This window comes from Pyrus communis, chromosome 17, assembly GCF_963583255.1.
Source record: "Pyrus communis chromosome 17, drPyrComm1.1, whole genome shotgun sequence".
NCBI classification, from domain to species: Eukaryota; Viridiplantae; Streptophyta; class Magnoliopsida; order Rosales; family Rosaceae; genus Pyrus; species Pyrus communis.
In genome coordinates, this window is record NC_084819.1 from 10428501 (window position 1) to 10454760 (window position 26260).

The 26260-nt window shown below is 36.3% G+C and overlaps 1 protein-coding gene across 1 annotated transcript; it reads right to left on the reverse strand.

Moving 5' to 3' along the window:
- Positions 1-22794: 22794 nt before the first annotated feature.
- Positions 22795-24661, reverse strand: LOC137723344 (ubiquitin-like protein 5). The gene is made up of 2 exons (XM_068462513.1): positions 24335-24661; positions 22795-23065 (listed from the first exon to the last, which is right to left on the reverse strand). Exon 1 carries the CDS (start codon positions 24556-24558, stop codon positions 24337-24339), a length of 222 nt encoding a protein of 73 aa, XP_068318614.1. The 5' UTR covers positions 24559-24661; the 3' UTR covers positions 22795-23065; positions 24335-24336.
- Positions 24662-26260: the final 1599 nt, after the last annotated feature.

The following is a 26260-nucleotide window of genomic DNA, read 5'->3' on the forward strand; positions in this document are numbered from 1 at the left end:
AAGGAAAGGAGTTGGTCAAGGGTCTAATCAACAATTTTCAAGTGGATTTTGACCTAATTCTTCTCATAATCCTCTCATTTGTTAATTGAAATCAAATGTTTTACACGATAACAAATTCTCAGAGATTATATTAATAACCAAACAAGAAGAAGCTTTATTTATCACAGTACTATTAGAGTTCAGATTTCAGAGATAATCTTAACTTAACTAATTAAAGCATGAAAGTAAATTAATTGTCTCGATATTTGATGCCACAAAGTGAGGTATTACTTATTCCTAGTAATTATTATTAATATTAATCTACCAACTAATTAGGCGAGCAATTTTTTTAATTTATGGGGATTTTAAAACAAAATAATAGTCAAGGAGAAAGTCAATAAGTAATACGTGGGGATAAACAAAACAAGCAGCAAAGGTGCTGGAAGGCAGAAGGAACAAACAAACAAAAAACACATTCTGTCTGGTTAACCTAATCTGCCGCACGTGAGAACTCGGCGGTGGCCCACACGGCGTCTGTTAAATAACGCAACGTCAGCTCCGAAAGGGATGCATTTGCCCGTGTTGCGCCGTTTCGTTGACCGCGCTTTTTTCCTCTGTTTTCACAAATCACAAGTTTTTATTTTTATTTTTGTTTCTTTTTTTTGTTGTTGACATTTTCAAGGATCTTTGAATAGATTATTATTAAGTCAGATTAGTAACATCACGTAAGTCGGATTAGTAATACCATGTGACACATATTGTTAGAACACCAAATCACATACACAAATACTATTAGGGATTTTGGCATTTTGCATGTTAAGTAGTTAAAACACTGATAAAATCATAGAGTTACCGTCGTACTTAAAATTTTTAAGTGGTTTGAGATATCAGTAACTAACAGCAAATCAGTGATGGTCCAGCGCACCGACTTGTCGAGTTGGACTCACTACAAATATATTGGTAAAATTAATTCAATTTGGCAATGGTGTAAATTGAAGAGTTAGTTTTATATACCATATTTATGGAGACAATCGTGCAACTAAATCGTTTTCGTATAAATTAATAGGAGGACCAAACACAGAAAAATTTCAGATATATAGACAAGTCTTTGGTAGACCCAACCCAACATAAAACCTGTCTTTTGATAGTATTGTTGAAAGTGTCAAATTTGGGATCTTTCCACCATTTTAATCTCATCCCATTACCACTTAACTTGTATTATCTAGAGTTTTTGTAATATCCAAACAGAAAATTAGGATCCTTAGCATCTTTTTAATACTTTTTAGATCAAACATTGATTCTATTTTAAGGTTTAATTAAGCCGCCTTAAACAATAGCCACGTTAGCATTTTTATATTTACTTAAATTACATATCATTATTGTATTTTTTTTTTAAATTAAAATGCTAAATATTGAATTCCAAATATATCATTTTACGCTGATATTTCTTTGTACATGACCTTTATTTTAGGAAGTAGTTTCTGGTTTGTTGAATTTGATGAGAATGTGGATTTCTTCTCCCACGTTTGATTTTGTGATCTCCATTTTTGAATCTTGAATGGGTTTATCCAATTCAATTAGTGGTTGTTTTCACAATTTTATCTTGTTATCATTTGAGATAATTAGATGTATATGTGATCGATTATTCTACTGTTTCACTCTCTGCTTTCAGCAGCTTGACGTTGGTACGTTGAGCAGGTTTCATCAAGATTCTATACTGTTTCAGGTTTTATCAAGAAGGTTGTGGAGAGGGTTTTTTATTCTGCAATTTTTTGGGGGACATATTTTTTGAATTTTGAAATTCAAAGATAGATGATATGTACCTCATTAGTTTTCCAAATTGCAAATAAAGATGATATGTATCCCATTAATTTTTCAGGTTTTGTAGGCACTCTCTTTCTATTTGGAATGGAGTTGGAACGTTGGAATCCCTCCTGAAGTTGCCCCATTTTTTGCAGCTACGTATCTGGAAAAAGAAAAAAAGAAAAAATGGCAAAAAAGTTGGAGGAAGTCAAAGAGCAAAAATTGCCCCGAGCTGTTTGTGATCAACCAAAGAAGCCTGAATCAACTATGCTTGCTGCTGCAATATAATCTTGCTGTGATATTGTTGTTATAGTTTAGTTTAGTACGGATAAGGAGTTAGAGACTTATATTGAATTGTAATTCGTGTATGTCTGGATTAGGAGTATACAAAAATCTGTTCTTCATTGTATCTTTCAGTTTGTTCTTTGATCTTTTTTTTTTTTTTTTTTTTTTTTGTTGAAAATAAATATAAACATACCGATAATATATAAACGTACCAAGAAGATATATAAAGTAACGTACTAAATTTGTTTTTTTTTTTAAATAAATATAAATGTACCGGAAAATATATCAATGTACCAAATGCATACGAAAAAGAAATATGAACATACCAAATATGTACCAAGAAGAAATATACGTATCAAACTTTATATGTGATAACCCGTCCCTAATTCTACGATTTTATAAATTTTTAAAAATTATGAATTGACGAAAAACACCCCTAGTGGAAGGATTGTTGACTTTCGTTGACCGCCATTATATGACGCATATGAGCTATTATTTTATCGTATTCTTGAAGTTCTTGACGTTATGAACGCGTAGGCACAAGCAGAAGAGGATTTGGAGTTACGAGTAAAATTTTATAGAACTACGAACGTGAAGGGTATTTTGGTAATTTCACGTCGCGGGGATATTTTCTGTTTTGTCTTTTGTGACATTGCATTGTGCAGTAGTGGGGCCCACAATCCATTCTCTCCCCATTCCCCCGTGTCCCCTATCTCTCGGACCTCACCCCCTCTTAAATTTTTTCAAAAGTCCCTCAACTCGCTTCACCACTCAATGGTTGCCACCTCACCTTCTTCCCCTAACCCTCTCATCTCTCATCTCTGTCTCTCTTGGTGAATCACCACCGAGACACCACAACCACACAAACCTTTCGCCATACCGACGAACTCTAGACCATCACACCACCGGACTATTATTAGCTCATCCTTACAAACTTAACCCCAAGTTTGGGTTACTGGAATCGAGCCTTGGAGCTCAAATGGAGCTCTGTTTTGGATATGGATTCCCGGCGAGTTTCCATGAATCCCGACCAAGGTAAGCATTAGGACATCTCTTCCCACTTACCCTTCTCATTGTCAATGAACGATCTCAAGGTTTGGATGCTTTTTGTTAGGGTTAGAAGTTGTTTAGATAAAGAGGATGATTTTCCAGATTTCTAGAAAATTTGGGTCCGTGGCCATCCGACCATTTTCAAACAAAATTTTTGTCAACACGGACCACGATTGAGCTTCCAATAGGTATAGGCATGTTCTCTACATTTCTAACTTGAAAATGACTTTTGAACCATCGAATTTGGTTAAGTATCGAGCTAGAAATTTGCTTTCTCTACATTTCTAACTTCAAAATATATTTTGAATCATAGAATTTGGTTAAGTATCAAGCTAGAAATTAGCTTTGAAAGTTAGGAAGAAAATATGGGAAAATTTTGGCCTCGCGAGGAAGGCAAGTACCATTGTACTCGCAGGCGCGTGGGCGCATGTGAGGGAGCCACCACAAGTGGCACATGCGGCGCATGGGTGCCAATGCAGCCACCTCGTAGTGACGGTGCGTGGAGGAGCCTAAGGTCCCTCCTTAGGTTTCTCGAAGTGCCAGACCCGAATCCGCCCTTCATTTTCTGAAATTCAACCATTTTAAAATAGTTTCTTTACTAGCCGTATTTTGTACAAAAACGTGTTTATATGTTAGTATGTTATGTATTTACAAAAATGGTTTTGTTTCTAGGCGAAATGCATCACAAGGACTCTTAATGTTATGAGGCGGGTTCGACTCAAACACATGATCTATGAGTTGGTCTTTAATTTTAAATATTACATATTATTTAGTTTCCAATTATATATTTTACAATGAATTTCCTACGCATTCCTAGATTAGACTAATGCTTATAAAAATTAGTGAAATAACGGAAAATTAGGAAATTATCAAAAATCCCACGGGATGCACAGGTATGCATACTTTTATGGGGTTTTAATTACAGCCATGAGTAATATCTTATTTATTACTATTATGTCGATGTGAATTATCGAATTATTGTGGCACGACCATATTTATGTTATCTGCTTATCGTTTACTGCACCGGTGTTAGTACTTGTCTGGGCCAGGACTAGTCTTTCACGTCTATGTGCACATCGTACCGTACGCTCACTTTGGATTCATTGTAGGTGACAGTCCTGTCCTAGATTGATGTAGGCAATTATAACTCATACGTGATGCGCATAGCGCTAGTCTTTATGTGATTATAGTACTAGAGCATATATCATTGTTACACCCAGTCATGTTCATGTCAGAATACCTTTATATGAACTCGTGTGTCAGCATGTGTCGACGAGCACTCGATATGAAATGTTTGCTTATGCGAGATTATGTGATTATGGATATCATGAGCTTATTTACGAGATATTGTGTCGTAATGAATTCTTGAGATATTGCAGGCTAAGGTAAGTATTTTCTTACGATACGTAGTATGTATATTTTGGAAACTATACTTGTTTTACAGCGAGGGGTTATTATGTTTTCGAAAAGGCTTTTACAAAGCTTTATTTTTAGGCCCATTCACCCTTATTTTTCGCCCCTCCAGGTTTTAGTAGCTGAGCTTTCGTATTGACGAGGATTCGTGGAAAATCTTGATATTAGAGATTACCTTCAATGGTATAATTCTTAATGCATTATACTGTACTTTACTTATGCTTTGACATCACGTGTGAAATGTGTTCATTCCCGCTCATAAGCGCACTCTTATACTTAGGCACTTTTAGGTTTAAATTTACTTACATTTTCCACATCACTACACTTTATGGCTTTGTCACCCTTCTGGTGTCGGCTAGCACAACTTGATTCGGAGTTGAGGTGGACATTTCGGGTCGGGGTGTGTCAGTTTGGTATTAGAGCATAAGTTTGGGCAGTGTTGCGTTCATCACACGCGTGATGTAAGCATTCTCAGTTCTTAAGCCTAATTTTTGAACCTTGCCACCTCGTCAAGCATGAAAAATGTGTTATCTTTTTCTAAGTTTTGAGTAATTTAGGGGACTTATTGACATTCTAAAACATCGTTTTGGCGGATGCCTTTAGACATTGAATGAAGAAATCGCCTACCGAGGAAAGTTCCGATTTGAAATGAGCTGTTGGCTTTGACACAGGGCTAATGTATTGGTAATTGTGCGCCATCGAAGATTTACCTATCAATCCCATCACTATTCTTTTGCCATATCATTAACAAACCTTTCGAGATAGGACGCTACAATTAGTTTTGATTCATTGGCAGTACCCATTAGTATATCACCTATTAGAATTCCTACGAAATTTTACTTCCGTCAAAATTTCTAGAAATGTCTCAATTGATAATGTGGTGCTAAAGTGCTAGCACTCGATGGAAGAACATCTGGGGAACAATCACCTTTGGTTCCCGACTGTATTAATCCTTCGAGCATAAGTATAATTTCGGATCTTCAGGAGGAAAATTCTACTCTGTTAAATTTCATTTCGAAGTAAATTATTAGCAATTTCCATTCATACCTTAGAACACTTCAACCAACACTAGTTCCCAAATTCCTTTCGATGTTGTACTCGTCATTTTGATGAGTATGGGTTGTTATACCTTCGGGTAGCAGAAATCCCAGAAGCAGTAACTAATTTTCCCTAGAATCAACAAAACCAACTCATAGGACCAAATCATTACCAATCATCCGAAAACATCCACCCGAGTGGGCTCTAACCTGTAATCAGCCTGTGGTGGCGCTACTAATTGACGACAATGTCTGATATCCAGAAGCTGTCAACCAGTATTCAGACGGTATAATTTCTGATACCGAACATAAGTACTAGTATCTGAGAGTGATACCTTTATGCCAGAATGTCGGTTTACAGTTTCAGGGTAACGAACAATATCAAAATATTAAAAGTATCATAAATGCGTTAATTAGCGACGTGACTGATAGACTGATTAACAACAACTACCTGAGTCGAAGAAATTTAAATCGTGGAAACTTAGGAGCAAGCCTTTTAGGAGGACAGTAAACTTGCAGTTGTATTAATTATTTTACCATCTAGGCAACAAGAACATTCTCGACTGTTCATCTTTGTGGTCACTTCCACCGACAAACATTAGAATTGAAGCACGAGTTAATTTTCCATTGTAAGATTAATTTGAGTATCGAGAAAGCCATGAAGACTTATTAGTGTGTATTGTAGAGAAAGGAAGCAGTATTGTACGTTCCGAAGACGCATACCTTTGGCATCAATTCTCAAATTTGACCTAGGATATTACCAAATGGTGAAGTGAAATACACTATCAATCCACTTTCTCGTGCTACACCAATTTTCCTTGTGTCTTTTCGAACAACTCCTACATCATTGAGAGAACTTAGTTACAAAAGCTTACCGATTAGAATTTATTCAACCAAACACCTTATCTAGGGAACCTCAAAACCTGTTCGCGAAGACGAAAGACTAAACGTTAGGATCGTGCTTAGATTTTAGTAACTCAATCAGGTGATGATTAAAACCATTAACCCATACTTCGAATTGATGGTCTACCTGACCAACTTTTGGAACTCGAGTTTTCTTCCGTAGCCTGTCGAAATCGTAATGGTCTTACCGATGACTTACTCACTTACCCTAGCAACGAGAGCAAATTTTCTAAACATTGCCAGTCAGCTTTATACCAAATCCTCAAATATTACCTTCGTTTAGATTGGTACTCTTCTTGGGAGACGTGATCTCAGTAGACAATATTCTTTTCTTTTTCTCAAAAGATTATAGCGGAAGAAAGTTAGAATTCTCTTAAAGTGTTGTGAAATTCGAGATATCTTTGGTCTTGTCGATTTTATTGACAGTTTGTTAGCAATTTCTCAACTATAGCGTTTTTCCCTACTTGTCGATCGAGGAAAGTTAATTTAGTTGTGATTCGTGTTCTTTGGATGTTTCGGCTGTGTAGAGGCAGCATGATGGAGTATCGCTTATATTTCTAAACGTTTAGAACTGTTTGAAATGAACCATCTTATTCATGACCTAGAGTCAACAGTTGTCACCTTCAATTGAAAACCGAATAACATTCCTTTGTGGAGAAACGTTTCCAAAAATCTTTACCAATCTTAACTTTCTTAAATACATCTTCATTTGAAATAAGCCAAATTTTTTACAATGATGATGGAAGAACCAGATCAACGTCTACACTTGCACTATCATGTATTACCCTGGTTGTGCAGACGTAATTACTATTACAACAGGAAAAGACATATCTACCCTTGAACATCTTTACGTTGTCCTATCCCATTCTAGTCGGGATTCACAAGTATCGATTTGACGTTACTTACAAATGATCAAGAATTGTTTGAGTGGTTATGATCATTTCTTGCATCCAAATGAAGATGGGGAAAAATCACCATAAGCTTCTGGTACGAGGCATCTCGTACATGTGAAGAATATGATAATGTTCGATGATTACTGACCGACTTGACAAGTCAACTCACCTTCTGTTGGTCCAGAGGGACTACGTTTAGACCACTTGGTAAAATTCCTCATTCTTGAAATTATTAGATTTTTTGACGTTTCGATCGGCATCTACTCTGATTGTGATTCCATATTCACCCCCTCTATGTCGGAAGGCATTCCAGTCAACCTTGAGTACATGTCTACCCTACTGAACTTCGTATTGCTTTTGAAGCAGACGAATCATTTAGGAAAATTGCTCGGACATCTAATTTTAGTTTTGAACATTAACGCTTTAATCAACCAACAAATGCTCTACTAAATAAATTTTAGCATTGGTGATTAAGTCTTCTAGAAGCTACTATTGTAGCGAGATGTCATGCATTCACTCCAGTTACCTCGCATTCTAGATTTGATGGACTTGTATGACTATCAAATTCTTAAGTGTTATTTTAGCCTTCTTGACATAGTTTTCGTTAAATCCGAGAGAAATTCACTATGAATCTACTTATTGAGATGTTGCGAACCATATTGTTCAGCTACATGGTGTGCATGTCACTATTGTATCTCACTGTGATGCGCGTTTCACTTCCAAGTCTGGGGAAGTCTTCTTGAAGACTATGTGTACTAAGTTTATCTCCAATACCACATTTTCACCCTCAGACTAACGGCCAGTCAGAACGAATTATCTAGACCTTGGTGGATATGTTGCGTTTATTCGTTCTACAGTTTTAGTATGATTATGACTGACACCTATCTCTGTTAGAGTTGCGTGTAACCACGGTTACAATTTTCAATTTTGGTTATGACACTGTTTGAGACGTTGTATGAAGATTTCATGCATAGCACATGATGGACTGAGGAGTATTACGAACAAGTATTTGAATAATCGAGATTACAATTTAGGAAATTGTGTGCTAGTTGCGTTGTCGCCCGAGAAGGTAGTACTTGAGCGTGGTCAAGGTGCTAATCAGACGATTTATATGTATGTTGAGGGGCAATATGGTAATATTGCACCCTCGTGAATTTGTGATAATCGAGACAACAGTGCATTGTTGGTATTACGGGCTGCAGACCGTAATATTGATAACTTATTCATTGGATTCGTTAAGCAAGTGGGCAAGTAAGTCCGTTAAGCTAGTATTTTTATTTATTTATGGTTTGGGCTTAACCTAAAGATATTACACACTTATCTTCAGAGTACGTGACGCAACGAGTGCGTAGGTGAAAAATATTCTATGTTCAGTTTTAATTTCAGTACAATTATTTTAACTTTATGAAATTATATATGTATTTTGACAGGAAGTTAGTGTACATATATAATACTTTTGACTCTATGTTTTTATAAGAAGTATTATATTATAGTATTGTATTGAAGGAAAAGGAAAGTATGAGTTCTGAGGCAAGAAAGAGGAATCATTACAATCCGATCACGACGGAATGGCATCATCTTTTATGCAACTGCTTTAACTGGATATCTTCTTTGCGTATATTTTTCTTCTTTCTTTTTACTATTTTATGTATAGCAAAGGATTTCAAATTTTGGGGAAGAAATTTTTTTAAGGTGGGTAGATTGTGACAACCTGTCCCTAATTCTACGTTTTTATAAATTTAAAAAAAAAAAAAGTGAATTGACAAAAACGCCCCAGTGGTAAGATTGTTGACTTTCGTTGACTGGCATTACATGACACGTATGAGCTATTATTTTATCATATTCTCGAAGTACTTGACATTACAAACACGTAGGTGTAAGCAGAAGCAGATTTGGAGGTTCTTAGGTTTCTCGATGTGCTAGACCCGAATCCGCCCTCTGTTTTTCAAAATTCGATAGTTTTAAAATAGTTTTTTTTATTAGCCATACTTTGCATGAAAATGCATTTATACATTAGTACGTTATGTATTTACAAAAATGGTTTCTTTTCTAGGCTATACGCATCGCAAGGACTCTCGATGCTACAAGGCGGGTTCGACGCGATGACATGATCTGTGAGTGGGTCTTTACTTTTAAATATTATATATTTATTTAGTTTCCAATTATACATTTGAAAATGAATTTCCTACGCATGCCTAGATTAGACTAATGCTTATAAGAATTAGCGAAATAACGAAAAATTATGAAATTATCAGAAATCCTACGGGATACATAAGTGTGCATACTTTATGGGGTTTTAATGACAGCCATGAATAATATCTTATTTATTACTATTATGTCAATATGAATTATCGAATTACTGTGGCACGACTATATTTATGTTATCTGCTCATCGTTTGCTACATCGGTGTTAGTACTCGCTTAGGCCAGGGCCAGTCTTGCACGTGCATGTGCATATTGCACTGTACGCTCACTTTGGATTCATTGTAGGTGTCGGTCCTGTCCTAGATTGTTGTAGGCAATTAGGACTCGTTTGTGATGTGCATAGCGCCAGTTTTCACGTGATTGTAGTACTAGAGCGTATATCATTGTTACACCTAGTTCTGTTCATGTTAGAATACCTCTACATGAACTTGTGTGTCAGCATATGTTGATGAGCACTCGATATGATATGTTTGCTTATGCGAGATTATATGATTATGGACGTCATGCGCTTATTTACGAGATATTGTGCCGTAATGAATTCTTGAGATATTGCAGGCAACGGTAACTATTTTCTTACTATACATAGTATGCATATTTTGGAAACTATACTTGTTTTACAGCGAGGGGTTATTATGTTTTCGAAAAGGTTTTTACAAAGCTTTATTTTTAAACTCACTCACCCTTGTTTTTCGCCCCTTCTGGTTTTAGTAGCTGAGCTTTCGTATCAACGATGATTCGTGGCAAATCTTGGTATTGGAGATTACCTTCGATGCTATAATTCTCAATCCACTATACTGTGCCTTACTTATACTTTGACATCACGTGTGAAATTGGTTCATTCCCGCTTGACAAGTGCACTCTTAAACTTAAGCACTTTTAGGTTTAATTTACTTACATTTTCCACATCACTATACTTTATGGTTTTGTCACTCTCTTAGTGTCGGCTAGCACAACTCGATTTGGAGTCCAGGAAGACATTCAGGGTAGGGGTGTGTCATTATATATAGAGACCAAAACTTTCACTATATTTCAAGGAACTCCATTAGTTTTAAACATATCAAGGAGAGACAAAAATATAAAAACAATTAAAGCCCAGCCTAAAAACATGGAAACAATATTTTAAAATATCAGCTATACCTCTAAGGCTTTCGGATTGTTAATACAACCTAACCCTCACAACTCCAACAAAATTAATGTGTCTCATAAACTCAACGCATCCTCAACTATTTCTGTAGAATCTGTTTTGAAACTATATGGAGAGTCAGTTTGTATTATTTCTTACTAGAATAAATCAACATATCCTTGCCTATTTTTGCAGAATCAGTTCAACCCGTCTTCGACCATTTTTGCAAAATCAGTTCAACCTGTCCTCGACTATTTTTGCGGAATTAGTTTAACCCCGTCTTTGACCTTTTTTTACATAATTAGTTCAACATGTCCTCGACCATTTTTGTAGAATCAGTTCAACTCGTCTTCAACCATTTTTTGCAGAATCAGTTCTACCTGTCGTCTACGATTGTTGTAGAATAAGTTCAACCCATCTTTGATAATTTTTGCAAAATCAGTTCAACCTATCATCGACCATTTTTGCGTTTTCAACAATTTTTGTAGAATTAGTTCAACCCATCTTTGATCATTTTTGTAGAATCAGTTAAACGAATCAGTTCAACCTGTCTTTGACCATTTTTGCAGAATCAGTTCAACCCGTCTTCGACCATTGTTGTAGAATCAGTTCAACCCCTCTTAGACCATTTTTGCAAAATCAGTTCAACCCATGCTCGACCATTTTTACATCTTTAATCATTTTTGCAGAATCAATTCAACCCGTTTGCGATCATTGTTGTAGAATCAATTCAACCTATTTACGACCATTTTTGCATAATCAATTTCAAATACATTTATAATCAGTTTTGTATACTTTTTTTCATAGAATCATTTGGTATAGTTGTAGTAGAATCAGTTTGTGTATTTTCAACAAAACTACATATATGATATTAGTCCAACCCGTCATCAATCAAATTATACTTTCACAACACAAGAAAACTACGGACTCACGCTATAAACTAAAAATGAGCTGCAATTTATTCTGACTTAAAATGAATTAAACAACTTTATAGAAAAAAAACTACAAATGTTTTTCTTGGGTAATTTACTTTCAAATTTCTCTACACTAATTAAAGAATTAATGATAATTTCAAACAAATCTACTTCCATGAAATGAAAACTATTTATTTGAAAATTAAATACCTGAAAAATGGACGCACTATTTTCTATATTCAATCAGACAAACCATTTCTTTTTTTTTGTTTATCTTTAAAAAAATAAAAATAAAAAAGAAGAATGAAGAATGCAATACAAGACAAAAGAATGATAGAAGCTGCAGAAGTAAATAGCAAAAGGTGGATGTTGCTGCTGCAGCGCGTGTCCCATAAAAAGAAGAAGCAGCGGTCCAACCGTAAATTCCTCAACACGATCAGGTTATTAATGTTTTCTAAAAAAATATGAACTGTGATTTGCCAAAGCATAAATTTTTGAAAAATATTTGCTGGTGATAAAACGTAAAAGTAGTCTAGCAGATGAGTAGAGAGAGAAGGAAAAATCGGACAATATTTATGGAAAGAGAGAGAATAGAGCAAGAGATGAAGGAGATAGAAGTGTGAAAAGACTTTACCATTATAAAGGATATTTTGGTCACTTACACTGAAAAGAAAAAATGTCAATGATATCATCTTCCACATTTATTAACTTTTGTCTTTCTTTGAAATGTTTAAAACGTGTTGTCTCAATATATAATTAAGTATTAAAAATATACTTTATATGTAATTTTTTTTCTATATTAAATATAATGGCAAGTTGTGTTCATGTGTAATTTGAAAGACTTTTTATTGAAATTAAATTCTACAATATTTATCTACAAGATTTTAGAAGTTTTGATGTATTATCTATGAATTAAAAGGTATATATATTTATATATAGCAAGTTGAGTAATTTTACATTATAAAAGAGACTACTTCTAATGCATGTGACACCTAAATTGTAAGAAGATGTTTAATTAAAATTCTAAAATGCATGAATGTTTAATCTCAAAATTTTAAAAGCTGGCTTCTACATCAAAACTTCCCTAATCCAAATTGCTCATAAAATATCCCACTTTTTACAGATTGGGCCTTTTGACATCTTAAAGTCGAGATAAAGAGAGATGTTATTAGCGATCTGAAAAAATTAATAAATTGCCACAAATAGATATTGATTTCAAGTAAAAGTTATCAACTACCGTAATAGTGTTTCATTTATAAGTTTGTTTATTATAAAAAGAAAATAAAAAGGCTACATTTTACTGTAATAAAAGATTAATATAATAAGTACATATAAGTCATATATATATATATATATATGTATTTTTATTTAAAAAAAAATAAGTGTAATAAGTTTATAGATCAAAGTTAAATAGCAAAAAATAGCTCATCCAAGTGATGAATTGCTATGGTGTTTAGATAATCTCTAAAAAGATGTCAAATTTTAAACATCAGATTTAAATTTCACAACCTATGTAGCACTTTGATGTTTTTTGAAGTTTTGCTTTATATCCGAAATATCAAATTAAACTATTAAATTGATATATTCGATTTGAAGCTCCTGTCAAATTTTCCAGTAAGGATGAAGGCTGTCAATTATGTTATGCCACACTAGATTTGTTTTTTTCAGTTGAAAAACACTGTTGCTGTATTTTTTAACTGTTAATGTTTATTTAGACATCTTCTTTGAAAATATTCTTGTAGTCTTTTTCATGAACTCATTGTGTTACATGTTTAAATGTTTTTAGCCCATTGTTATGGGCACTAAATGTCAAAATCCAAGGGCTAATGCCTAATGTATCATATTACCATAGGGGGAAAGCAATGCAAATAGTAAAAAAAAACCGGTGGTCAAAGCACGAACAGAGAGAGAGGAAAAGCAGCAGCATTGTTTGTTTTATTTTATTTTGTGCATGCATCATGCATGCTTAACTCTCTTTGTTCTGAGAACCCGCTTTCCATCACCATCCATGGTGGCTGCTCACGCTGTTGCTTCACACGCCGTTTTGCATGGTGATATTTTTTGGTGGGATGTTTTTGTTTCTGAGTATTTTTTAATATTCTAGCCAAAGATGTAAGCGTTTAAATTAAAATTTTTACCCGCGTTCCCATCACCATCCATGGTGGCTGCTCACGCTGTTGCTTCACATGCTGTTTTGCATGGTGATATTTTTTGGTTCCGAGTATTTTTTAATATTCTAACCGAAGATGTAAGTGTTTAAATTAAAATTTAATAAAGTTTATCTTTTGACCAAAAAAAAAAAAAATCGATTACTTAAACTAACAAAATCACAGTCATCATTAATTTCATAAACAATTAATTAATTATTTCACGTGCCATGAGATATTGAGAGATATGAGATATGAGATGATAAGAAATGAATTCTCGTCCTATTTACAAGACTATTACGTTAAGGGAGCGCACAGAAGTATTGCAGAAAGAATTCAAAAGTGGGTTTTCTTTTGAGAGATCCAAGGAACGGAAAAGTGCCACTCTACAAGGAACAACTACTTCGTCACCATTCAATCAATGACCATTCACTATCCTGCCTCAAGTCTCTCTTATTATATAATAACATTTAATTTATTGTTACGGTCATTCTACCACGCATACATATACTGTTCATCTTATAAACGTTAAAATTTGTAAAAGTGTCTGGGAGCGTCTGATTGTGACAATATACTAATGTTTAGGATTGTTGCATCCTATAACTACCCTTTTCTCTATTTTTTGGTTGAAAATAAACTAAGCAATTTCAATGAAAGAGGAATGCCAGTACAAGTACATCAAATTAGCCTAATAAGGTGATGATAGCCAAACTTCAAGTAGCAAAAATGCAGAAATAAAAATGCCCTAATCCTCAACCCATCACCTCGCCAACGACCACATAAATAGTCGTCCGAAGAAAACCAACTCCGCATTGAATTCGATGAAGGTATCGCAATGCAAAACAAAACAACTTGCAACAAGGAAAAAGCCCAAACCAAAATTTGCCACCAAAACCGCTACACTAGAGGAGAAGAGCCAACATATCTAAACCACGAACACAAGCTCCTGCAAGTAAAACTAAAACCCAAAACAAAAGAGAAGGGAATGGGGCTAAGGGGGCATTTGAAACGCCCTCGCTTTGGGCAAAGCCGCAGCATACTTGGACCCAATTTCCGTCTAATTAGCCTCATGCGGAGGCGACTGATTGTAACAATATACTAATGTTTCGTCCCTTCCTCCTTTTTCTGGCTTTATTAATTGTCCACCTCCTTTCCTGTTTAGGGTTTAGTTTAGCAGCTTTCACCACCCCTTTCGTCAATATAAACTTTTGCTTTTGCAGTTTACCCGATTCATTTTCTTTTCTATTTTTGACTAGCACAAAGGTTGACGTTCTTAGTCTTCAAGTAATTGCACGTATTTAAAATTTATTCTAGTAATGTGGATTTGACAAAAGAGTACGTAAGTCAAAAAAATATAATGACATTGAAAGAAAAACTAATAAACGACAATTGGCAACTAATCTGTTAATGAATCTTGTGAATGAATGAATGAATAATATACATGAACTCGAGTAAAATGCACAACAATTTCATGTAGTAATAAGTAGAGAATTCAACATCCCACCAACTGCAAAGAAAATAAAAATATCTAAGTTGTTGTTTCCGTTCAGATGATTAATGGGTTTGAAAATTTTGTTATTTTATCTAGACTGGTGGCTACTGCAAGTAATTAATTTGACGTTCTGGATAAAACATAGGCGTGCAACTCAATCAAAATAAAAAAGATGAGGGTTTAGGGTCTTCTCACCAGAACTTAGACATCATCATCAGCAATATAGTACCACAATTGTCAAAGTCTATACTCAAACGACAATTTTATAGAGTTCATCATGTTATTATTTAGTCAAATGAGTGTTAGGCGGCTAACCCATTAAAGCCACCTCTTAGTCCTTTTTTTTATTTTATTTTTTTATTTTTATTATTATTATTTTTTTAATTTTACATAACTCTTTAGTTGTAATAATTAATTCAAATAAAATGAATAGATTTGAAAGCATCCGAATGTTACTTTCAATTTAATTAGCCAACAAATTAAAAATATAAACTTAAAACTAATAAATTCTTGAGGAAGTTTTATTTAGCCTCTTCAGTTGGAGATAGTATATGATATGACCTGACATTATTTATGTAAAAATAATTTTTTGTACAGTTATATTCTAGACGGGATTATATTTAACTTTTTTTGGTTGAAGTTGATCTTACAGTGTAAGTTATGGGCCCGCCATACCTGAAATTTTCTCCTCTTCCATCTACCCCCTTCCTTCTAGAGTTTGTGGTTATGGTCCCTATCGTGTCCGTGTTGTTTTATTATCACCAGACCAGAAGGAAAGTCTCCTCCTCCAAAAACAACAGATATTCTGATGACGTGGCATACAAATCCACGCCCGTGTGGATGGTCCCACAGTTTTTAGCCGCCTTGCGTTTCATGGTTGGTTGCCAAATCATCGAGCGTTTCGACTCTTGGCCGACATCCAAACGTACACGTGCTCGCAGTGATAGCGACGTGTCGTTTTACATTTGGAATGTTTGCCTTCTGGGCTAATATATTTGGATATATGAGGTTGGACAAATGATTGTAGCTTGTTGGGCCAATGTACTTGAAACGTGGCCCTACCATTTGAATTCCTACATCCTTTTTGCTGCAACCAATTGGATAAATTACATTTTACTCCCTTAGATTTGAAGTCGATTTCAATTCCTTACAACATCTTTAAAACATTTCAATTTCATACATCCGTTAGAAAATCTGTTAAGTAAACCGTTAAGTGATGACATGGCAAATATAGGGTCCGCATTTATGCTGACATGGTTGTCACATTTGTGTCACGTGGCTAAAAATTAATAAAATATTTAAAATATTAAAATAATTATTTAAAGAAAAGTTAAAAAAAAAATACAAATCCCCTTCTTCCCTAGATCCCCACTAATGCCCACCATTTCACCCCCCATCACCCACCCCTTCCTCCATTCCCCATCCCCCATCACTCGCAATGGCATCTAACTGACATGAAGGGAAGGCAATGGCATCAGATTCAGTAGCTCGAACCTTGCAACTGAGGAAAGACTCAGTGACAAAACGGTGGGTGATATTCTCACCCGCCAAAGCCAAACGACTTTCCGACTTCAAATCCAAGTCCCCCATCAACCCCAACTCCGACCAACAACAACAGTGCCCCTTCTGCATCGGCCACAAGCACGAATGCGTTCTCGAAGTTTTCCGGCTCCCGCCCGATAACCCCGACTGGACAATCCAGGTCATCCAGAACCTCTACCCTGCCTTTAGCAAACACATGGACGTTGTCTGTAAGATCCCACATCGCCCAGGGGAGTGATCCTTATATTTATATTCCCATCTCTACCTAGCACGAGGCTTTTTGGGAGCTCACTGGCTTCGGGTTCCATGGGAATTCCGAAGTTAAGCGAGTAGCGTGCGAGAGCAATCCTATGATGGGTGACCCACTGGGAAATTCTCATGTGAGTTCTTATAAACAAAACCGTGAGGGCGTGGTCGGGGCCCACAACAAACAATATCGTGCTACGGTGGTGGAGCGGGCCTAGGATGTGAAGGGGGCCTGGGCAGAGTGTGACAATTTGGTATTAGAGCCAATCCTTAGCCGAATGTGTGCCGACGAGGACGTCGGGCCCCTGAGGGGGCTGGATTGTAAGATCCCACATCGCCCAGGGGAATGATCCTTATATGTATATTCCCATCCCTACCTAGCACGAGGCCTTTTGGAAACCCACTGGCTTCGGGTTCCATGGGAACTCCGAAGTTAAGCGAGTAACGCGCAAGAGCAATCCCATAATAGGCGACCCACTGGGAAGTTCTCGTGTGAGTTCCCAGAAACAAAACCATAAGGGCGTGGTCGGGGCCCACAACAGACAATATCGTGATGGTGGCGGAGCGGGCCCGTGATATGGGGGACCCCGGGTTAGGATGTGACATCGTCTCTACTTAAGATCTGTTACACCAGAACTCCAATTGGGTGATGGGGGATGGGGAAGAAGGGCATCTGGTTTTTTTTTTTTTTGAACTTTTCTTTAAATAATTATTTTAATATTTTAAATATTTTATTAAGTTTTTAGCCACATGGCACAAATGTGGCAGCACTTCAGCACAAATGGGGACCCTATATTTGCCACGTCCTCACTTAACGGTTTACTTAACATATTTTCTAACGGAGGTATGAAATTGAAATAAAATGATAAGTAAATGTGTGAAATTGAAATAAAATGATAAATAAATGTATGGAATTGGAATGTTTTAAAGATGTTGTAAGGAATTGAAATCGACTTCAAACCTGAGGGGGGTAAAATGTAATTTACCCAATTTTTTTTTGGGAAACTTTCATGAAAAGGGCTAGAGCTAAGTTTATTTTAATAAAAAAAACCATGCTATAACTTTATTTAATTAAAAAAAACTTAAATTTTAATAAAAATGACAAAAGAACTTAAATTTTAATGAAAAAGACATAATTTTAATATTAAAAAATTAAAAAAAATCTCACAAACTGTTTACGAAACTTACTACACTGTTTACGAAACTTACTTCACTATTTATGAAACTTAACGTGTATCATTCCTTTCTTTCTCCTCTCCACAATGTCGCTTCTTCAAGGGCCACAAATCTCTGTCCACACACACAAGGGCCTAAGTACTGTCGAAGACCACATGGGAATAGCAGCCAAGTCCCACCACTCGGAGTGGTCTACTGGTATCCCAAACGGCCTGGGAAAATCTGGTAGCAAGCGGAAGAAACCCGAGGTGATCATCAGGATGCTCAAATGTTATAATACCCATTAGAAAATTGGGAACCAGAGAAGCTATAACCATCATAAGGCTCTCTATCATCCGATCCAAATTTCCCCAGATAATAAGAGTAATTGCAACCAAGAATGGGAATCCAAATTTCCCCAGATAATAAGAGTAATTGCAACCAAGAATGGGAATAAAGAGAGTAAATTGGAAATGATGAACACCATAATATCCATCATTGTAGACCACCTGGGAATATTTACCATCCTTGTAGTCCTTTCTGTTGAAGAACCAGTCAGAGATCTTCAACTGAAGGGGGGGTTGCCATAATAGTTAACAGATTGTCAAGCTCGGTAGCAGATAGCTCACCAGCCTTTTTGTTCATGTCAACATCGACCTTCTTGTAGATGATGTTGATGAAACATTTACCAATACCCTTGATGGAGGTAATGGTGAAACATGATCTTCTACTTTCCATCTACGTTGGTATTCAACACACGCATAATATGCTGCAACTCTTCATCTGCGAATTGCAATGAGAGACATGGTTGCAACCTTAGGGTTTGACAGCTTTTCTCTCTCTCTAACTCTACGTGCGTGTGTGTGAGTTGCTGTTAGAAAAACTGGAAACTATTGTTTGGGCCATTTTAATTGAATTGGTTTAATATTGGGCTTTGTTCTAACCATTAAATAAAGTTAGTATATGACTTTTGGTTAACATTCAAATTTTCAAGCCTTTATCATTAGTTTTTTTTTTTTTTTTTTAAGTACAATATATTTTACATTAAGGGGAGGGAAAGTTCGGATAAACCAAACAATATGCAACCTAATTTGGTACGAATTCGCTATTTATGAGATTTGAATTTAAGACCACTCATTTACAAATAAAGAGAACTACCACTAGTCCGTAATATTGAGTGGCCCCTACAAGCAAACTTTTTTTTTGTCAAAACAAATTTTAATTTTTGGGGGTCTTTTGGTTTTTCATTTCCTTCTCAACTTTTTGGAAAAGATGTATTCTAAGAGAAGAAATCGATAGACAAACAGAAGAAGGAACACCAAATATGTTTTTAAACGTAACGAAATTAAAATTAAAAAGCAATAGACTTCGTCATCTCTGTTTTAAACTTTTACGTCATTTCCATTTCGCATTTTCATTTTACGAATTTCCCGCATTGGGATAAGAGTCACGAGAGGCATCAAATAGAGCGAAGACTGATTAAGAAGATTGAATTACTCATGCGTCACAAAGAAAACTTAAGAAAACTTATCCATTCCAATTCCCTCCACAATAGTAAGATCAATTAAGAATGACTTTCCCTCCAAATAAAAAATCATTCATTGTCCATTAAATATGTAAATGTGTACCTTGAACTTGGGAGTTATCCAAGCCAATCCAATTTTGAAGACCAAAGAAGGCCGATATGATTTTGGAGGCAACATGTAGGGGTGGGTTCGGTACGATTACCATATCAAAACCCTTGTACCAATTACCGTACCACGCTTTCGGTTTGGCAAAATCTATTACCATTACCATACAAAACTTTCGATATACCGAAGTTTGGTATTGCCAAATAGTTTGGTTGACATGGTATGACAATGGTAATTGTGACTTTGTTTTGGGACAAAAATCCGTTTTTATTTTTTTAATCCAATTCAAGGGAAAAACCTTTTTTTGTACCTTTATCTCATACATTGTAGCCTAAATTCATCTATTATTTATCATTCACAATTCACACACACAATAATTCAAACGATGCATCAAGATTCATGATGAAAATTAAGCTTACAATCCAAATAGAAGTTACGAATCAAAACAAATAGAAGTTAACAATCCAAATAGAAGTTAAAGTTTCAAACCAAATGAAAGTAAAAATCATTGATCAATTCTTCAAGCTTGAGATGTCAAAGCTTTTGGAGAAGGCATTGAACTTGTAGAAGATTGAGCTTGTGTCAAACTTACATTACAAACAAAGAAAACATATTAGTAGCAAGAAGAATTAAAGTTGAAAACCATTTGATAACCAATTTACTAAAAAGTTTAAAGCATGTCTTATTTGTTTTCACTACTTCCATTTCCTTGTAAAATTGAGGCATATCTTTCGTTGGTTCCTTGTAGAAGTTTACTTCATCCGTCCTAAGCCAATCATTAGTACACACTAGTGTCTCTACCATTTTAGGAGTCAAGGATGACCTAAAAGGGTCCACAACCCTCCTCCCTAGGCTAAATACATTTTCACTCGCAACTGTAGAAGTGAGGATTGCAAAGATATCCTTGGCTATTTGTGAAAGAATTGGGAACTCTTTTGTGTTTGATTTCCACCAACTCAAGAGATCAAATGCACTAACAACAATGCTAATATAAGTAGGGTTTTATTTTCAAATTATTGAAATATTATAAAAATGTGTTATATAACTATATATTATATTATATTTTCGATATGGTACGGTAATACTGTAGTAATGGTATCCATTACCAATACTGTACCATAAAATTTTGGTATGGTACAATACCATACCATACCATTACCGATTGGCATACAAAATTTGGCACAAAGTCGGTATGGCACGGTAATTTGGCAAAAAAAAATCCAAAGGGCGAATAAGATAACAGCCTATTAGCAGCAAAGCTTAAGCTAAACCCCATCAACCTGATTGAATAATACCAACTCAAAACCTCAAACATTCAATATATTGTTTATTTCTTCAAACTTTACATGAGAATGACACAAAGTGCAAACACACACACACGCGCGCGCACACACACACACACATATATATATATGTGTGTGTGTGTAGGGTGAAGTGCCAATTTAGTCTTTAAATTATTATGTCAGTGAAAATTAAGTCTCTAAATTAGGGCTGGTTCGGGCCCAATTTTGAAGGGACTTGACCAAACCCAGGTTTAAAAGAAATGGATCGGGTTGGGACAGGTACAATACATTTTAATATAGGACCTAGACCTAACCTGGCCCGTTTTAGGCTAGGTCCAAGGTTCTTTTTTCTTTTTTTTTTCTTTTTTTTTTCCCCTCTTCTTCTTCTTCGTCGACCTAGTAAAGAGCGCTCGGAATCAGCCGAGTCGCACCAGATTGGGTAGTCACTAGTCGAGTTTGGAGCCTCGCGCCTTCCATCTTCTCTGATCTGCAACAAGCCATCTTTGTCTTCTTCGATTTGCAACAAGCCATCTTCATCTTCTCCTATATGCACGAAGCTATTTTCATCTTCTCTGATCTACAACAAGCCATCTTCGTGATGTCGTGACTTGTGTGGTGGCAGCTGTGATGTCAACACAGTCAATTCGAGGGGTGGGAGGGAGGGAGAAAGAGAACCCTAAAGTTCTCTAAGTCTGGCATGTTGTCGAGGACTCAAGGAGGACAATTGAGGTTGTTGGGCCGACTTGGTGGTCGCCAGGGCCCAAACTCGAGACGGCGGGTGATGTTGGGGGTGGTGGAGGAAATGACTGACGAAAAGTTACAGAGTGTGGGTGGAAGAACCGTGGAAGAGACGACGCACATGAGAGAGAATATATCGAGGACTCGAGTAACAGACAGAGATGAGACCTAGGGTAAAACTAACAGTTAATAGGGTCTGCGATGATGATGGGGTAGTGATGGTCGCAACAGCAGTGATGGGTGACGGTGGGGAATTGGTGGTGGTTTGCGTTTGATGATGTCGGCGAGAGAGATAGAAGTGGGAAAAGATGAGTTGAGTGGGAAAGAAGGCTAGGACCACTAGGTCAATTGAAGAAGAGAAACAAATCCCATCTAAATTCCATTCATTCCATTTTAGAAACGAGCCAAGCCAAGGCCTCGTGCTTCTATAGATTTGGACTCGCCCCACCCTGTTTTTCCTTAAAAAAAAATTAAACTCGACTCGTATCCGCCCTGACCCGCAGTTCCTAGACTTATTTGCTCACCCCTACTCTAAATTATTTTTTCGGTAATTAAGTCTCTAAATTCATTAAAATTGCTAATTTCATCCCCACTATTACATTCAAAGCTATTTTATTCAATTTTTCGTAAACTTAAGTCACTTGACACACTTTAGAGTGTAATACTGTTTTTTTCTTGCCTATAAGCCTTTAACATTTCATATAGGTTTGCAAATCTAACATCTAATTACCCTCCAAAGTTGACTCCATACACTGTTTCTTCATGTAAAATTACCAATCTACCCTCTAATGTGTATCACCTGCAAATAATACGATTTAAATTGACGAAAAATTGAATATAATAGCTTCGAATATAATATTAAGGATGTAATTAACAGATTTTTATAATTCATGGGCTGATTTTTTTGAAAAAATAGTTTAGGGACCTAATTTTCACTCAAGTGATAATTCCCAGATTAAATTAACAGTTCACCCATAAATATTTATATATAAATACTGGTTCACCGTATCACAATCGCAAACCGTCATTACTGATTACTGAGACTGAATGTATGTCAACACAGTTACACAAATGTATATGCAGTTAATACTTGTATGTATGTAGCCAAATAGCTTTAGGAAACACAAGACTCTACACCATTCTACACTTTGAAATACATGCAGCCACTTCTTATAGAGACTAAACGCCAATCCCACCGCCAGTGCGTTGTAATAAGACCAGAACACCTGAAAGCACACACAAACTTCTATGTTAATGTTCTGAAACTTCCAAATTAGGGAGAAGGAAACTTGGTATGCACCTTCATCAATGGCAGAAGCTGCCTTGATGGTATGATGGAAAATTATCTACCAATTAGTATATATGCATTATTCATTAACAACTGCTAAGTGATGTTGGCTTTTCACTTGGTTTAAGATAACTAAAAACATTTGAAGAACAACTGAATAGCGTTTCTGGATCACAAAAACCCCTGTTTAGTGCCTCCTGAAGAGGCACCAAGAAAGCACTTGGATTTTAATAAACATGTTGTGCTTGAAGAAAATTAAAGAAAGAAAAAAACACTTGTGAGAAGCCTCACAAGTGCTTTCTGCAAAAGCATTCTCAACCAGGCACTAAGATACAACTTGAGGATTCTCTATTTTCCAATTAAAAGAGATGGTACAAGTTCCATCAATTTGGCCAAAAATGGGTCAGTGCTGCTAGACATGGATATTGACTCGGTGGGTACTGTTTCACATGGACACTTAAGTTTGTTTGAGATACCCATGTTGGGCAAAACAAGACTCCAGCATTGCATGGAATGCATGCCACAAGCCGATATTCATCGAAGGTTGGTTGATTTCCAACATCTAAATGACAGAAAACCGGCACTCTTAACTAAGTCCATCCACGGATCAAGCCTATTTCATTCGTCCATTTAATTAACAGTTAAACACAACAGAAGCCCCAACCAAGCCTCGCTCTTTGGTCCTATTAAGGTCTGTCCGCTGGTTTTATATAGGGACGAACTGGACTTGCAGGGCTAGTCATGCCTAAAGAGGCACAAACCTAATTGCCTTTGTCCTACTAGCTAAGAGTTCATAAAAAAAAAAACCCCTACAGAGCATCACTTCACTATGTCAGAGTCATAGAAAGTTAAAAACTAGTACCAATTGAAAATCGACGAGGATATTAACCAACACAAGAAACCCCTAAAACTCAAAAAATTCAATTCATCCAACAATTCTAAAACCCTAACAAACAATCGAATTGCCCCAAATTGAGTAAAATTAATAACTTATAGCATAATAAAAGATGAAATTTCAAAGATTATACCCAAGCCCTTAGTTCTAATAATTGAAATTCGACAAGGAAACTAACTCATATAATAAACCCTAAAACTTAACCCAATTAACCCAACAAATCACAAACCGTGAAAACCAACATAATCTCCGTGAAAACTAACACAATTTCCCCCAAATATCTGAAATTGCAGAGAGATTTCAATTCCCAACCTTCAGTTGTAGTAGAGCTCGAGGCCCATGCCGTCATGAATCTCGTAGTCCTTGAGAGTGATGTGATCCTTGTAGACGTTGTACCACTTCTGGATCCGAATCTTTTCGGAGCGGGTGCCCGTCTGAGCCGCCACCAGCTTCTTCAGGTCGCCGATGGTGTCATCCTCGTTGCACTTCACCTTCACCTTCTTTCCCAGACGGTCGTTTAGTACCACCTCGATCATCTTCTACTCTTCGAATTTCAATCGATTGCCCAAATCAAAAACCCTGATCGATCGTGCAGCGAGAAATTTGGGAGACTTACAGTGAATAACGGAGGGATTCTGATAGATATTTGCTTACAGGGCCTTTTTGCTCTTTTTATTATCTTCATGCCTCGCCGACAACAAAAGTCTACGAGTTTACTTTTCTTTACAAATCCTAGTCTTTCTTGGGCCGTTTGTTTCACCTTCGGAGGTGGGATGGAGCTAAATTACTAATGTGGTCCTATGTTTGGTATCACAAGCATTAAGTTTAATGAGATTACAAAGAGTTCGCTTGAATTATCTCCTTTGCTAGGAGTTCTTAGCGAGAATCCCCAAATTTCACCACTCTTAAGACCCTCCCGCGAGAGAGAGAATCGTTGCTCATCTTGCGAGAGAGAGAGAGAGAGAGAGAGAGAGAGAGAGTGTGTGTGTGTGTGTGTGTTGTAGCACATCTTGTTCGCTCCTCGCCCTGCTCGCTCCTTGCCCTGCTCCCTTATCATCGTCCTCCTCACCCTCATTTGCGTTCTGCTCGCCCTCATCTGCTCCTCGTCTGGTAAATTTCTTATCCGATGATTTATTTCTTTGATTTTGTTTTGCAAATCGTAATATTACTGGGCTTTGTTCAATTTCGTTGTTTTGGGCTCGAGAAATTTTCAATAATAGACCTCTGCACTTGAAAAAATTAGGGTTTTTATTTTTAGGTTCAAATTGAGATTAGAATTTGGGGTTTTCAAATTTCTACTTTTCTGCATTCTAACTATTGTTTCTTCATATGACCAACACCTCCTGGTAGGGCTGGCATTTTGAACCCGACTCGTTAAAACTAGTATTTGGGTGAGTGCTTAACGGGTTGGGTTGTTAATGGGTTAACCCGTTAGTCACCCGTTAAGTAACGGGTCATTTTGGGTCAACTCGCGAAACCTGTTAGCACCCGTTAACATCCGTTAAGAAGGACTTTTGTGTAATTTCATAGTTGGAATAGAAAACCTAGCTCTCTCTGTTCTCTCACGTTCAAACCCAGACTGAGTGGCTGCCGTTCTCTCCCTCATATTCTTCCTCAAAGTTGGCTGCCATTCACTAAGTTCTGCCACCCTCTCCGGTAAGTTCCGATTCCCTTTCACCTCTTCTTCCATGGCGATTACTTTTCGTTTTTGCAGATTATATTTTTCATTTAATTTTCTCAGTTTTTGCTTGAGTTTGGTTTGAGGTGGTACTCTTCAGATGAACTTCGAATTAATTTGGAATTAGTTGATTTGTGTTTGATGATTTCGATTGCGATTGTGCTTTTGTTGTGCAAATGGTGCCTTCTGTGTGTGATTGTGCTTTTGTTCTCTTCCTTCGTAAGTTAGATAGAGAGAGATCTTCCCACTTCTCCATCCCATCACACACTCGATTCATACACACACACACACACATACATACATTATTCTTCTATCATGGGTTTGATGGCGATTGAGGAGGAGAAGCAGGCGGCGGCCAAGCCTTTCAATGAATTGGGTTTTGATTAAAATACGTGTTCTGTTTTGGCATTGAGAGGGGGAAAAAAGGTCATTGCTTTTCTCTTTTGCTTTCCCTTTTTAGTTCCTTTATTTATTGCTTATTGTTTAGAAATGTATGAAATTTTTGGAAGTGTTAGTGCTATATTTCTGTGAAGTCAATCATTAATTCACTCTAGGTTGAG